This window comes from Ascaphus truei, chromosome 17 (genome assembly GCF_040206685.1).
Source record: "Ascaphus truei isolate aAscTru1 chromosome 17, aAscTru1.hap1, whole genome shotgun sequence".
NCBI lineage: Eukaryota > Metazoa > Chordata > Amphibia > Anura > Ascaphidae > Ascaphus > Ascaphus truei.
The window spans coordinates 32203190-32218504 of record NC_134499.1 but is presented as its reverse complement, the minus strand read 5'-3'; the positions used below and the strand labels follow the sequence as shown (position 1 = coordinate 32218504).

The following is a 15315-nucleotide window of genomic DNA, read 5'->3' as shown; positions in this document are numbered from 1 at the left end:
CGTTGTTCTATACAAAGATGATAGTGTAAAGCAGGGCGGCGCAACATTTTGGGGGGGAGGCACGGCGGTTACACAGGCCCCGCGCTTTTTCCACAAAGAATTTAAATTAAATGCCGGGCGACCATGCGAGGCCTCTGTAACTCGCTTACCTTGACTCGGGCGGCTTCGGGCGATGCGTCATCAAATGACGCCGTGTGGTCATTTGACGTGACATCACATGACCAGCAGCGTCATTTGACGCTTGATACCAAGGTAAGGGGGGGGAGGGCGCGAGCAATGGGGAAGAGCAGGCAGGGGGGTGCAGGGTAAAAAGTTTGCGCATCCCTGGTGTAAAGCTAAACTGGACATTGTTTGCCCATCACATTCATTTTAATACTAAAACATTTTTTTCGTGGTTTTTTTGGAGAGCAAAGTCACTGAGATGTCTTCAAAGGATAAGCCACGAAGTTTGAAACTTTTGATGCACCGGAGGCTTAGGCTCACATCTGATGGAAAATTTCCATATTTATAGAGAATCCGATTTTAAAACTTGAAATGAATGATTTATTTTTTCTGTTTTGAGGCCTTGAGCCACTGGTTGTCAACTTTTTTTGTTGGGGAACCCTATAATTATATTGTGAAATTATGGGGAACCCCAACCCTCGCTAATAGTGCGCCTGAGATCAGATGCATTGTAAGGAACCCCAACCCTCTCTAACAGCGCGTCTGAGATCAGATGCATTGTAAGGAACCCCAACCCTCTCTAATAGCGCGTCTGAGATCAGATGCATTGTAAGGAACCCCAACCCTCTCTAACAGCGCGTCTGAGATCAGATGCATTGTAAGGAACCCCAACCCTCTCTAACAGCGCGTCTGAGATCAGATGCATTGTAAGGAACCCCAACCCTCTCTAACAGCGCGTCTGAGATCAGATGCATTGTAAGGAACCCCAACCCTCTCTAACAGCGCGTCTGAGATCTGATGCATTGTAAATCCTTCTTTGGTATTTGGTACAGTTTTCACATGACCTGAAAATTGCAGGGAACCCTTCAGGGATACCCTGGAAACTCAAGAGTTATTAGGAAGCCTGGTTGAAAAACACTGCAAGCTGTAGCTTAGTTAGTTTATGCGTAAGTCCGGCACTGGTTACAAGGCATGTGAATGAAGCAATAAAAAAACAAAACACGAACTTTCTTGCTTGTAAACATGTCCTTTATTTCACTGACGTGTGCGAAATGTTTTATCGCTGGGAGGGAAGGGTTGCAGAGGGTATTAATCAGCAAGCGGTCTAACTTAGCATCTCCCAGCAGTAAGTACTGAGTAACAAAGGGAAGAGAGCAGAGTCTCAGGGCTGGAGGTTTCGGTAACGCTTTGGGATTATTCATTTCCGTCTTGTAGATCTGAGGGGAAATACAATACAGGACATTGTTACACCGCCCCCCCGTCTTTACGAAACACTGCGTGGACTGGAACTAAAGCTGATATCACTTCCCCATTGTGTTTGAGAAACCTATTTCCCTACAGCCAGTCGGTCTTTGTGACGCGATGAATACGTTTTTTTGGCACTAGAAGGATAAAAATATGCAGACGTCTTTTTCAAAGCCCCCGCCGCCTGCAAACGCCTCCAGAAATCGCCCGTTACCTTGAGACGGATTCAGAGACAGGAATCCAAGTAATATCTTCTGTATGGCGTCCGTCTGCTGCCGGAATTGTTCCGCTGTCATCTTCAGATTCATATCCAAGGGAATTTTAAACTATAAAGTGCAGAAAATATGGTTTAGTTTGACGCAAAAGCAGCCGTCCACTCTGATTTACTATTTGTATTTCTTTGTTGATTTAAAATATCTCTTCTTGCCCTTTCAGGGAATGTTTTTCTTTTCTTTTTTAATCTAATGCTTTGTTCAGGAAATCGGAGCAGGTAATATACAGTATTAAGTGCCCGGGAGATCAAAATGGAAGCCTCTCTAGGGCACAGGGCAGTCTGAGGTTACCATGAGGTCAGATACTGTAGAATTAAGAACCCCATTATTTTTATATAAATATATAATTATTATTTTTTAAGAGTAGGAAGCAAGATATATGCAAATAGGCTTCTCTGGGGTATTTCTGCATTATTCTATGGGCGCCGAAAGTGGCGTTTGTAATACGTTCAGCTGGAAATTCCCATTTAACCCAGTTGGGGCTTTCTGCCACTTTGGCGTAGACAGAATGAGGCCCTAAGATGGGGCTAGCCAACTACAGTTCTCGAGGGCCACCAACAGATCAGGGTCTCAGGATATCCCTGCTTCAGCACAGGTGGCTCAATCAGTGGCTCAGTCAAAGACTTTATTAAGCTTGCACAGATAAAACACCTACGCATTTCGCGCCCCCTGCCACATCAAACGTGATAAAACACCTATGCATTTAGCGCCCCCTGCCATATCAAACGTGATAAAACACCTATGCATTTAGCGCCCCCTGCCATATCAAACGTGATAAAACACCTATGCATTTAGCGCCCCCTGCCTTTATCTGTGCAAGCTGTCCATGTGAGCTTAATAAATCTGATTTTTTTTTAACGGGAGTTACCCGGGGATGATCCTCTGTTTTTTGTCCTGTTGTCGCTGTGCTTCATTTCTACAGAATTTGCCTGTTAGATAATACTGTGCATTTTTTTTTTAAACTCCTAATGCCATTATTTTAATGTACTGCTGAATCTGTGGTTGCTACAGCATCCATTTAGAAAGTCATATCCACTTCCTCTTTTGAAACAGGCTCTCGCACACACCTCTTTGAGCTCTGCCCTTTGGCAACAAAGTATCACAGACAGATCTGTTGCTGTGCTCCAAACAGACTATTGTTACAGCGTTAAGAGTAATATACAATGTGTTACACTTAGTAATATAATGTTACATATCAGCTGCAGCATTTCCCATACTGCAGCATAGTTAGAAGGCGGCCATTTAGTTAAGCACACTGTCAGGATTTTTACAGATTTATAACAGGAGCACCACACAATTGCCAACTTAGGTGAGAATGTAGAATTTATACATCACATGCTTTACATGTACAAAACGGGAGAAAGTAATATTGCTGCTTTAAGACACAATATTTATTTGCGCTAATTAAATGGCCTTGGGAACCGCACGCCGTCCTGCAACTCAGTCATATGGTTTCGCCTGTGTCCCTGTACTGAGATCACCGAAGTGCTGCTGGGTTTTTGCACCATTGTAAGTAAGTGTGGCTGTGCACACAGACTGAGCTGTCTACAGGCAAAGCTTGGAAGAGATACAAACCCTGATCTCGCTCTGGTCTCCGGCGAGTGGGTCCTCGGGACTGTCCCAGGGGTCGGCTGCCTCTCTCCGGTGCGGGTTGTTGGTCACCTTTTTGGGTGGCCGCTTTTGCTGTAACAAGTGACAGAAATGGTCAATTACAAGTCATCCGTGGTTCTTCCCAACGTACATTGGAAGCCGTGGTACAGCGCAGGGGTATTTGGGCGGTGCTGGAAAATGCAGCACGCAGAAATGGAAAACATATTTTGTTAATATCAGCGATAAATGCCCCCCCCCCCTAATAATTGTGAATCAGACTGAGATAGAACGTTTACTGAGGCCTTCTGCAGATCTGCTGGGCTGAGGAAGCTGGATCCGGCTTCGGTGTACTCCGTCCAGAGGAGGCACAGCAGGACGACCCCACACACAGCGCCACGGGCAAACATCGCAAAGCGGATCTTTTATGGATCTTCAAACGTTGGATCAGGTAGCAAACTGAAAAAAATGAAAACACAGCTCTTAATCGTGCAGCGTGTGCAGTGCGTGCAGCGTGTGCAGCGTGTGCAGCGCGTGCAGTGCGTGCAGTGCGTGCAGTGTGACGCGGCTCTTAAATATCTATTGTATGTTTCTAAGCAGGTCCCATACTGATGTACTTGATACAATGAGTTACAGGCACCCGCAGGCCAGATTTCTATCACAGAGCAGCGGCCTGTACAGCTTCCCTCTTGTAAAGGGTCGGAGAGATCTCCCCTAGTCCTGCAGGATGTATCTCGGGCCAGCATCAAATTCACAAAATATAACCAGATAAATAAAGCTAGGGGAAGTCAACTCCAGTCCTCAAGAACCACCAACAGGACAGGTTTTTAGGATATCCCTGCTTCAGCACATGTCTCAATCAGTGGCTCAGTCAAAGACTGAGCCACTGATTGAGCCACCTGTGCTGAAGCAGGGATATCCTTAAAACCTGACCTGTTGTTAACCCTTGAGGACTGCAGTTGGCCACCTCTGAATTAAGCAGTAAATTTTTTTGTAGAGGAGCCGTGAAAATCTAACACTGACACGATGAACCCCGCAGGACGTTTCTCCCCCTGTCAGAGCCGTGAAAATCTAACACTTACACGATGAACCCCGCAGGACGTTTCTGCCCCCGTCAGAGCCGTGAAAATCTAACACTTACACGATGAACCCCGCAGGACGTTTCTCCCCCTGTCAGAGCCGTGAAAATCTAACACTTACACGATGAACCCCGCAGGACGTTTCTGCCCCCGTCAGAGCCGTGAAAATCTAACACTTACACGATGAACCCCGCAGGACGTTTCTCCCCCCGTCAGAGCCGTGAAAATCTAACACTGACACGATGAACCCCGCAGGACGTTTCTCCCCCCGTCAGAGCCGTGAAAATCTAACACTGACACGATGAACCCCGCAGGACGTTTATCCCCCCGTCATAGCCGTCAAAATCTAACACTTACACGATGAACCCCGCAGGACGTTTCTCCCCCTGTCAGAGCCGCGCCGTATTTATAGAAATTCAGAATGTTCGTTATCTTTAAATAATCGAAGTGTGTTGATTTACAATGGTATTTAAATGCATTTCACGCTTCAGTCTCCTGAGAAACGAATCCTGATGGGGAAATAAATGGGGGTGAAATTCTGACTCCCAGATTCATATCTTGTTCATCCATTGTCACTGGTGTCCAACACTGGAATGTGTGTGCTTACAATGTGTGTGCTTGTCGTTTCTGTCCCTGAGCCGGAGATGCTGTCGCCTTCACATTACCTTTGTATTAGTCGGACGCTGATAAAATACTAAGAGATAAGAGCTATGAGGTCACACGGTTCTCAGCTTCGCTGCAGTGTTGTTAAATGACCGGGGGAACGTGTGAAGGTGACGTGTTGTGCTGGTTCAGCAGCCTGGCAGCGTTACATTGTATTTGTGACATTATTAGGCTGGTCGTCTTTACTTCAAAGTTCCTGAAACTAAACTGGTTTCTCCAGGATAGAAGCCTTCTGACGGCTACCCTGACCCCATTCACACATACAGTGTTCTAATACTGCGGGAGTGTTTGCACTGCAGGCGGAAATTCAATATTTGATTTTAAAAGTGGTGTTTATTTAATGGATGTTCATTAGGGTTCTGCATGGATGAGATGATAGTGTACCGAGCTTTTGACATCCCATAGGTTTGTTGTTCAGTTGTACTTTTTTCATGTAATAAAGCCTGTCTCTATCCTGCATGGAACCAAACTTCCGAATTTCCTCGATTCTAAGGCGCCATCGGTTGTAAAACGCACCATTTATTTCATTACAATTTTCGGGGGGGGAAAAAAGAAAATGCTACAATATGATTAATACACTGATTAAGCACCACACGTGCGCCTGCAGGGATAGCGGAAAAAAATGAAATTAGAGGTCCTTAGAGAAGGGAGTTTGGTTAAGTGTTTTATCCCAAAATTTGATTCCGTGTGAAATGTTTAGCCAAGTCTCAAAGGGCTAATAAGGCTGCCTAATAAGTAAGTATTCAGCTAAACACTGTATCACCAGATACTGATTAAAACATGGGGTTTGATTTAAGTGAAGGGCTGCTGAACAAGGAATTATATATACAGATCTAGCTAGACTTGCTGTCCCTGCTGCCGAAGGCCGCGGGCATGGTCAGCGCTTAGCCGCTGAGCCGCGCTGAGGCAACGGACTTACCCCCGGCACCCTTTATGAGGGACGGCTTTAGGAGGCGCTTCCGCAGGCGTGCGGAGGAGACAGCTCAATTTAGGTTTTGGTGCTGAGGGGAGCACAGGGCCGGTCACGTGAACGGTTCGCCCAATGAGGGCGAACCAGCTCCGTGACGTCACTGGCCCGCCCCCAGACACGCCCCCGGACGGCGCGCGCAATAAGGCCAGGGAAAGCACCCGCTTTCCCTCAGCCTCCGCGCGCCTCAGCACGGCCGCAGTCTCTATGAACTCAGCCTAAAGCTATAGAAATTCTCCCCCCGCAGCCTGGTTTTTTTTTTTTTTTCAAAGACATCGATTCTAAGACGCATCCCGATTTCAGCCATGTTAAAATGTGGAAAAAAGGTGCGTCTTAGGCCGCGTCCATACTTGGCGCACGCGGCACAAACAAAAGGCTGTGCCTCTGAGGCTGGCCATAGAGCGCGCGATTGCCGAGCAGACAAAATATTTGATTTTGTCGCGCAACGGCTGCGTCACGTGAGTGGTTCACGTCTCCAACTCCCGTCCTCAAGCATCACCAACATGTCAGGTTTTAAGGATATCCCTGCTTCAGCACAGGTGTCTCATTCAGAATGATTGATCCACCAGTGCTGAAGCAGGGATATCCCTAATACCTGGCCTGTTGGTGGCCCTTCAGGACTGGAGTTGGACACCCCTGAGTTAAAGTGACAGACTGCATCAGTTAAGAATCAGCTCAATCAGTGGTTCAGTTGAACACTGCCCTACCTGTGCTGAAGCAGGGATATCTTGAAAACCTGCCCTGTTGGTGGTCCTTGAGGACTGGAGTTGGCCACCCCTGCACTAAACTTTGCAGTGTAGCAAACAAGGGGTTAAGCAACATGAAGTAGACTCCAGCAGGGAGGGGATTATTACCTTTAAGTTACTAATAATGAAACAATAAAGGAGGAAGAGGAGGGAGGACACGTTTTACTCCAGCGGGGGCGGGAGACCTATCCCAGGGACCCAATGTGAGCGGTTATCTGGTGACGGGCAAGCTTCACAGCCAATCGGATCAATTCCTTAAAACCAGAGACCAGGGGGTTACTCGGGGCTTAGTATATTTTTACCATTACACGCGCACATGAATTTAAACAATGCAAGTTTGGCGCGGCCTTTAACGGCGTTATTTGTAAGCGTGCAGTACCAAGGGCACAATCGCTCGTCACCGTGCAGTACAAAGGGCACAATCGCTCGTCACCGTGCAGTACCAAGGGCACAATCGCTCGTCACCGTGCAGAAATCATTACGCCACCACTACGACAAATAAAAAAATCCATCTCCTGCTCAGATGTAATATGTCTGTGAGCAGGAGGTTATCTGGAATATGATGACCGGGTACCATATATTTGCTAACTCCTGGGAGATAATTATTACGCTTTATCCTCAATGCTTCAGCTGCATGACAGTGTGAGTGGGGGCCTCACTGTGAGACCTATTCCAAGCCTCCTGAGCTCAATAGGTTAATTATGGTTTTTTTTTATTTTAAATTGTCTGATCCTATTTACGGTGCTACTTTGTATTCTTTGTGTAGAAGCATTGTAACTCAGGGGGGCCCAACTCCAGTCCTCAAGCTCCCCACCAACAGGTCAGGTTTTCAGGATATCCCAGCTTCAGTACAGGGAAAGACTGGGCCTCTGATTGAGCCACCAGTTCTGAAGCTGGGATATCCTGAAAACCTGACCTGTTGGTGGGGGGCTTGAGGATTGAAGTTGAGCACCCCTGCAGGAACTGGTCTGTCTCTGATGTACCAGGGAAGAGATTATCCTCAGAAACATTTTGTTAAATGTATTTCTTTTTCTATCAGTAAGGGGGACCTGCGGTTTCAGATCTCTGATCCTGGGGGTGGCAATGTTATTAGGATGTGCTGTGAGGATTTGGGTGGTGCATGCTCATGTTAGTGTCTTCAGGGGAGATATACTAGGCAGCCAGGTTGGGGCGGACAGACACAGGAAAGCAGGGTTTCTGGCAAGCTGCTACACCTTTTATTGGGCCACTATAACTGCACAGATCTTGTACATTACCGGTTCATGCATTACAGCAGGTATGGCCAATTCCAGTCTTGAAGGGCCACCAACAGGTCAAGTCAAAGACTGAAGCAGGGATATTCTGAAACCTGACCTGTTGGTGGCCCTTCAGGACTGGCGTTGGCACCGCCTGTATGATATAGTTTGTGTAGCTTGGTTCTGATGAAACCCATCCAGAAGTTGCATGCTTACTTTTATAGAGCAGATTGTTTCAATGCTGATACATGTTAATCATGTGATTGGTATGTACATGCAGGATTATTGCTGGATGTATTGTGAAGCAGAGCTTGAAACTACAGCATGGATGCAACTGATCTTCACAAGCGCCCACGTTTCTAATGTCAGGCTCTTCACTATGTAATTATATCAAATAACTTTGTTCATTCCGCAGTAACAGTTTCAGTTGTTCCTCCCATGGCTGTCAGAGAGGAATCCGCCATGCTGCATCTTTGTAATGTCTGCCTCCTTGGTGTTTTGGTTGAATCTGGAACCATCACCTGATGACAGCAGTTTGAAAGAGGCAATATGTGAAATGTATGATGTATACAAAAAAATGTGTTTATTGATTAGGCAGTATAATACCATGACACTTACCCTGGAGATCTAAACATGCAGAAGTCACTGACACATCAGCTCCTGGTGTTCAATATTTTATTCAAATTATTATTTTTCCATATAATTAAAAAAAAAAATGCACAAAGAATCGGGCTAAAAATGTAGAATTAAAGGGATTATTTGCAGGGTATAGATTCATTCTGTTGTCAAAATATCTGTAAGTACTGAGAAAAAATAAACAACTTACATCTTTGGGGTAGTGACACGTCACTGGCAGACATTATATGGTCAGTATCATTCCATTGTTTTGTTACAGGGCACAATATACTCCGACTGTTAGACTTCTGCTGGAACTTGTGCATAACGAGGGGTAAGAGAACGGTTACAGCCAAGGCCAACAGATCGAAGGTGCTTAAAGCCCTGGAAATGACCCAAGCCCTTTACTGTCAAAGGGGCAGAAACACAAAACCCTAGCGTAATCTGCCCCGTCGGGGGCAAACCCAGCCACTGCAATAACAGGTTTTGTTCCTCCCTTTTCCCAATGTGTCACTACATGGTCCTTTGTGGAAGTAAAGGGGTTAACAATCATGTGCAAAAAGTTAACCTTTCCACTGCCACAGCTTGGCAGGGAGGGGACTAGGACAGAAAGTAGACTTGTCATCCGGCTCATGATGCTTCCCGCCGAGCGGTCACTGCTCGTTCTGCTGCCCCTCCGTCACTGCAGATACTGCTCCCTGACCCTTGTTGACATCGCTGATGCAAACCCACAGCCCGTCCACCGACTCCTTCCATAGGGTCACCTGTAAAAGGGGCACAGGAGGAGGGACAAGCACATCAGAGAAGAGCCGAAGATGCAGGCGTAACCGAGAAGACATTGAAGAGCTACAACCCCCACCCTACTGCAGCAAAACTGGTTTCCAAACACAACTGTGCTCCATGTGCTTATTCCTCACATGGTTAAAAGAGCTGGAGGTTTAGGGACACATTCCTCATCTGGACACGGGACAAGTTTTATACAAGGAGTGCGCCAACTATTAACCAGCAGGATACCGCAGACACTGAAATCTTGGCTCCCAAAACAACCCTTGTAATGTTTATGGGACAGGGTCCCACATACAGTATTAATGTTTTTAGAATAGTGCTTTATTTAGGCTAAAATTGTGTTATAGGCACCTGCCTATTACGTGACCGCAGGGAATCTACGGATTCCGGTGTCGGACACACTAATCGCATGCTGTATCTTCGTATAACCCCCATTCCGCCCCCCCCCCCCCACAACACACGTGGCACGCACCTTGTTATCCCCCCCAGACACGGCCAGGATGTTTGCCGTAATGGACCAGCTCACGTGCCAGACCACGTCGTTGAACTTGTGCAGCAGTTTCGGGTTCCAGGAGTTGGCGGCAGCGTCGTCGCACGTCCAGATGTAAACTCGGCCGTCCTGCGAGAGGAACAAGGGCTCGTTAGGAGGAGCGGGACAGGGGCGGCTAATGGGTTAAGCACGGGACAGATCTGTTTCATGTAGAACAGGGGTGCGCAGACTCCTGGTGCTGCGCCCCCCTGCTCTCCCCCACCCCTTCACCTTAGTGCCGGTGTCATGATGCCACATGGCCCATGCAACGCCTTGCCCAAAGCCGGCTGAATCACGGTAAGTGAAGTTAGAGGCCATGTGCGGTCCCCCGGCAATTAAATGCCTTGGGGAAGAGCGCGGGGCCTCTGTAACCGCCATGCCCCTCCAAAAATATCTAAGGAAAGGGGGGGTCTCCCCAGGTTGCGCACCCCTGACGTAGAAGATGTTGCTCTCTGATGTCATTTGCAGATGGGAATGGAGACAGGCCGCCTCACGCTGCGCATACCTGGGAGCAGCTGGCTATGGTGCTGGTGGGGAGACCGATGGAGGGAGCCCAGGCCACGTCCCGCACCCAGTCACTGTGAGCTTCCAGCTTCCGATCCTCCTTCCACTGACCGTCCTCCTCCCTAAGGAAAGAGCAGGGAAGCGGCATTCAGAAGAAATCCCAAACCGAACCTGGGGTGGGAAGCCCCCGTGGCTGACCACGGATAGCACCCGGCCGACTTACTGATTTAATAACCGAACATCGTTTAATAATGCTAATAATTAATGGGCTGAAGGAGAAGCGCAGTGGTAATGTCGGTGCCTTTGAAGTGGGTGAACCCGGTTCATATACCAGTGTCCCGCTCCTTGGGCAAAACACTGATCTCCCTGTGCCCCGGGCACCACAATGACATGTCTGCAAAACTATGCACTGCCCTTCCTAAATAAAGAGGCTCACAGAGCTAACCTCATTCTACCTTCAGGGCCCTATTTCCACTTACATCACCAAACAGTCTGTACCATCCAAGGGGTAATCCCTGCACTGCAGATTGTGTGTAGCTGAAGCACTGTGCTGCATACCACCGCAGAATTAAAGCAATAAGGACACCCCATGTTATTCTCACCCCCAGTTCTCAGATTTACCTCCAGATCTTCACCAGGTTGTCACAGCCACCGGACACGAATCTCTTGACATAATTGGGTTTCTGTCCGGATGGCTGATCCACGAGGCTGCCGGGGACCACGGAAGGAGCCCAGCTCACCGCGTTACAGCCAATCTGCGCACGGGCCACAGGGAAAGACATGGTGCACCATTAGTGAAAAGCTCAGCACAAATGGTTATCCCACAGATGGGAGGGGTCTGGATTACAGGCCGAGTTATGGAAACATTTACCCTCCTCTCTGGCAGAGGATAGAGAGATATATAGATCTATCTTTGCAATGGTTCCCTCTGGAGAGGTTAACCCTTTCAGTGCGCCATGCGTAGCAGGTCGCAGCAAAAAAAGGGTTAAGAGACCGATTGCCAGGAAATCTCCGCAGGCAGATGGAAGCGATGCCTGGCCTCACCGTGTGCGCGTTGCTGATCTTCTTCACCTCCCAGGGGCCGTCTCCGGTGTAGGTGAGCAGAGAGATGGCGCCGTCCGAGCTGCCGCACACCAGCATCAGCCCGAAATCATGAGGGGCCCAGCACACGGAGTTAACTGTGCAAGAAGGTAACAAGACCACGTTGGCGACAGCGCAGAGCTTGGGACTCTCCTTAAACCATGCAATAACCAGAGACCCAGCACAGAATCCGCCAATAGGAGAAGTAAAGGCAGCATAGCGGGAGGGGAGGAACACAGAACTAAATAAATTGTCCTATGGGATCTGCACTGGGGCTTCTTGGTTTACGAATAAATATACTTTGTAATATTTCTCTTGTGGTTTATTTTGGGTTACGGTATACCTCCTGATTGCACGGCGTTACAGCAATCATTTAACAATCCCATAGAGGAGATTGCTGTTTGAAGGGAAGTGAAGACTACAACAAAGAGGTGTTACCCGAGGAGTCGTGTCCCGGGTACTCGTACGTCTTGTCCCAGGTTCCACTTTCTTCCTTCCAGATCAGCACTTTCCGATCGTACGAGCAGGAGGCCAGGATATTCCCGTACATGGGATGGGCCCACGCGACCTGCCACACCGGACCCTCGTGCCTAAAAACATACAGACAACAAACCTAAAGGGAGGGCAGAAGAGAGCCATACTGCAGGGGTAAGCGTGCTATAGCACGAGACCAACATAGACTTCTGGGCAGGAGGGGGGTTCCAGATCTCTGATCTGCAACATTAATGATACCCAATAACCACAGTTGTGGATCCCCAGGCTGTTGCCGACAGGCCCAATGAGGTGGAAGTCACAGCTCAATTTAGCTTTGAATTCACAGCTGTTTATTCAGACCTTAAAAGTTGCCTTTTAAATGAAGCATTCCAATAGCTTCTATCCTACAATCGCTCCTACCAACCATTGTGGCAAAGCATTGTCATCTACTGCACTTCTGCAAGTCTCCCAACATTCCACCTAGATTGTAAGCTTCCTGGGGCACAGATTCGCGTTCCTATTGTTTAACTTTGTTGCGCTTATTGTATTAGAATTCACTGTACTGTTTGTAATGTGCGGAGTACACTGCGGGCCCCTTCTGTTCTGCATTTGGCTTTTACGAAAGTGCCTTATATTAGTTCCAGGTACCGTTTAATTAAGGACATTGATGCAAATAAAGCCTGGTGTGGTGTTTATCCAGAAAATACAGCCCTTTCTAGTCTGCTCCCGACATATTCCCTGGATGACCGACATAGCAGGAAACACTCATCCAGGCACGTGATTAAAAATATATTTCATTTTAACAAATATCCCAAAAACCCTTTTGCCATCAGATGTGCTGGGTATTTAGACATTTAAGCAAACCTCTTTAGAATAGTATCCTCAGACATAACAAGCAGTTCAACCACACAGTCTAAGTCAGTGATTCCCAACCTTTTTTGTTTGGAGGAACCCTTGAAGTATTTCGAAAAATCTCGGGGAACCCCTATCTGGCTGACACATATTAGGTTCGACAGGGGTCAGTCCCAACATTTCATACCTCACGAGCCACCTCTATTTCCCACCCTCTACCCATGTATTTCTCTCCCATCCATCTCACTAACTCTCCCCCCTCCCATGTATTTATCCCTTGCGTCTCACTCTTACTCCCTCCTGCCCCCCTCTCTTCTCTCACTCGCCCCTACCTTCCGTCAATTACCCCACTCTCACTCAATCCACCCTACAGGGGGGGGGGGGGGATCAGTGGTCCGTAGGAGGAACCCCTGAGAGTGCTTCAAGTAGCCTGGTTGGGAATCACTGGTCTATGTTATAATCTGTTACTGTGACACAAAGGTTTAGGAACAATGCAAGATTTGGAAGACACCTGTGTGGAAAACGGGGACAGGAGACGTAATGTATTGGCCGTTATCCTTTGTGTATCTGACCTGTGTGTGCTGGGCCAGAACCTCAGAACGAGCCCAGCTCCCATATGACTCACCCCCGCAGGTCGGCAATAAGGATCTGCCCTCCGTTCTTCACATCAAAGATTTTCACGGATCTGTCGGAGGAGCAGGTAGCCAAACGGGTGCCGTAATAATCCATCTGAGCATCGTGCTGAAAGGAGACCGCACGGGTTATAAAACCGAAAACATCTCCCAGCAGCAAACCAGGGTCAGACCCGATCACAGCTCCTGTATGATGCATATTAACAGCTCACATGTAGACCGCTTCTACAGGACTCATACACACATGTACTGTCAGTATGTAATGCAGCCAACCTCTGCCCAGCGTGAAGATACATCCATTGCCTTCAAAAATAGCACTTCAAAGTAATCTGACGAAAGGAAAGGGGGTCCCTGCAACGAAGAGCTTACAATCTAAAAATAAAAAGAGGTGGAGGCTGGCGACACAAGGAAGAGTGGGGGAGGCGGATCAGTGTTGGTTGTGATACATGTTTCAACATTGTCTCACAATAACAATGTGTTACTGCCCAATCCTACACAGATATATGGGTATGGGAGGAATCGCAATACAACGCATCCTCTCTGGGCCCAAGGGAGCTACAACCCTTGTATTCATGTAAACAGAGATAGTTTATATACGAAGGCGTAAATAGAGATGGGAAGAGAGAGAACTCGAGGTAGGTAACATACACAATGTGATACTCACAATCATGTCCTCGTGGGACGTGTCCACCGTGTTTATTACCGACACCTGTGATGAAAGAGAGAGATGTCAGTATTCATGCAACTTTGTATCTGAGCTTTTCCAGCTGAGCACAACGAAGGAAAAAACCGTGGCATGCAGAGAGCACCCTGACAAATAGCCAGCGCCGACCCCTGTGCACCCACGCCGACCCCTGCGCACCACACATGGCTGTTCCAAATCCCCAGGGTGAGACGTGGCTCGTTGACTAATCCCTTACTGGAGTGATAGAAACTTTCTCATTCATTGCGAGGAGGCAGAGATCAGAGGAGGGCAGCTTCGCTCAGTGATGCGACTCATACGAGTGTCACTCAGGGGGAGGGGGCAGCTCAGTGAACAAGTGTCACTTGGGGGGGGGCAGGGTGGGGGCAGCCTCGCTCAGTGATGTGAGTGTCACTCAGGGGGAGGGACGGGCAGCATCGATCAGTGATATGAGTGTCACTCAGGGGAGGGAGGCGCAGCCTCGCTCAGTGATGCGAGTGTCACTCAGGGGGAGGGAGGCGCAGCCTCGTTCAGTGATGCGAGTGTCACTCAGGGGGAGGGAGGCGCAGCCTCGTTCAGTGATGCGAGTGTCACTCAGGGGGAGGGAGGCGCAGCCTCGCTCAGTGATGCGAGTGTCACTCAGGGGGAGGGAGGCGCAGCCTCGCTCAGTGATGCGAGTGTCACTCAGGGGGAGGGAGGCGCAGCCTCGCTCAGTGATGCGAGTGTCACTCAGGGGGAGGGAGCCGCAGCCTCGCTCAGTGATAGTGAGTGTCACTCAGGGGGAAGGGCAGTGTCACTCAGGGGGAGGGAGGGGCAGCCTCGCTCAGTGATGTGAATGTCACTCAGGGGGAGGAAGGGGCAGCCTCGCTCAGTGATAGTGAGTGTCGCTCAGGGGGAGGGAGGGGCAGCCTCGCTCAGTGATAGTGAGTGTCGCTAAGGGGGAGGGAGGGCAGCCTCGCTCAGTGAGTGTCACTCAGGAGGAGCAGCCTCGCTCAGTGATGTGAGTGTGAGGCGCCACTCACCATGATCCCGGTCCTCCCTCTCCCTCAGACGTGGCTTTTCCCTGCAGGTTCTCTGCTGGCTCTCCGGGCACTTCCGGTGGTGCAGCGCTGCTTCCGGCCCGGGCAGTCACTCATAGAGATCATGGGTTAGACTGGGAAACGGCGCCGTGTGTGCGGGGTTCCGGACTCTTATACAGCACAGGG

General features: G+C 48.7%; 2 protein-coding genes across 3 annotated transcripts; both read right to left on the bottom strand.

Annotated features, from left to right (window-relative positions):
• Positions 1–1169: 1169 nt before the first annotated feature.
• GHRL (ghrelin and obestatin prepropeptide) lies at positions 1170–6802 on the bottom strand. 2 transcript variants are annotated; one of them, XM_075575106.1, is made up of 5 exons: positions 6683–6802; positions 3566–3725; positions 3255–3362; positions 1622–1733; positions 1170–1379 (listed from the first exon to the last, which is right to left on the bottom strand). In XM_075575106.1, exons 2-5 carry the CDS (start codon positions 3674–3676, stop codon positions 1357–1359), a joined length of 354 nt encoding a protein of 117 aa, XP_075431221.1. In that variant the 5' UTR covers positions 3677–3725; positions 6683–6802; the 3' UTR covers positions 1170–1356. The 2 variants fall into 2 exon arrangements, with proteins under 2 accessions (XP_075431221.1, XP_075431220.1); XM_075575105.1 differs by lacking the exon at positions 6683–6802 and adding an exon at positions 4290–4376.
• A 1812-nt stretch (positions 6803–8614) lies between these two features.
• Positions 8615–15293, bottom strand: SEC13 (SEC13 homolog, nuclear pore and COPII component). Its single transcript, XM_075574670.1, has 9 exons — positions 15133–15293; positions 14093–14137; positions 13422–13537; positions 11909–12060; positions 11435–11568; positions 11012–11145; positions 10392–10512; positions 9830–9976; positions 8615–9335 (listed from the first exon to the last, which is right to left on the bottom strand). The coding sequence occupies exons 1-9, from the start codon at positions 15133–15135 to the stop codon at positions 9225–9227; spliced, it is 963 nt and encodes a 320-aa protein (XP_075430785.1). The 5' UTR covers positions 15136–15293; the 3' UTR covers positions 8615–9224.
• Positions 15294–15315: the final 22 nt, after the last annotated feature.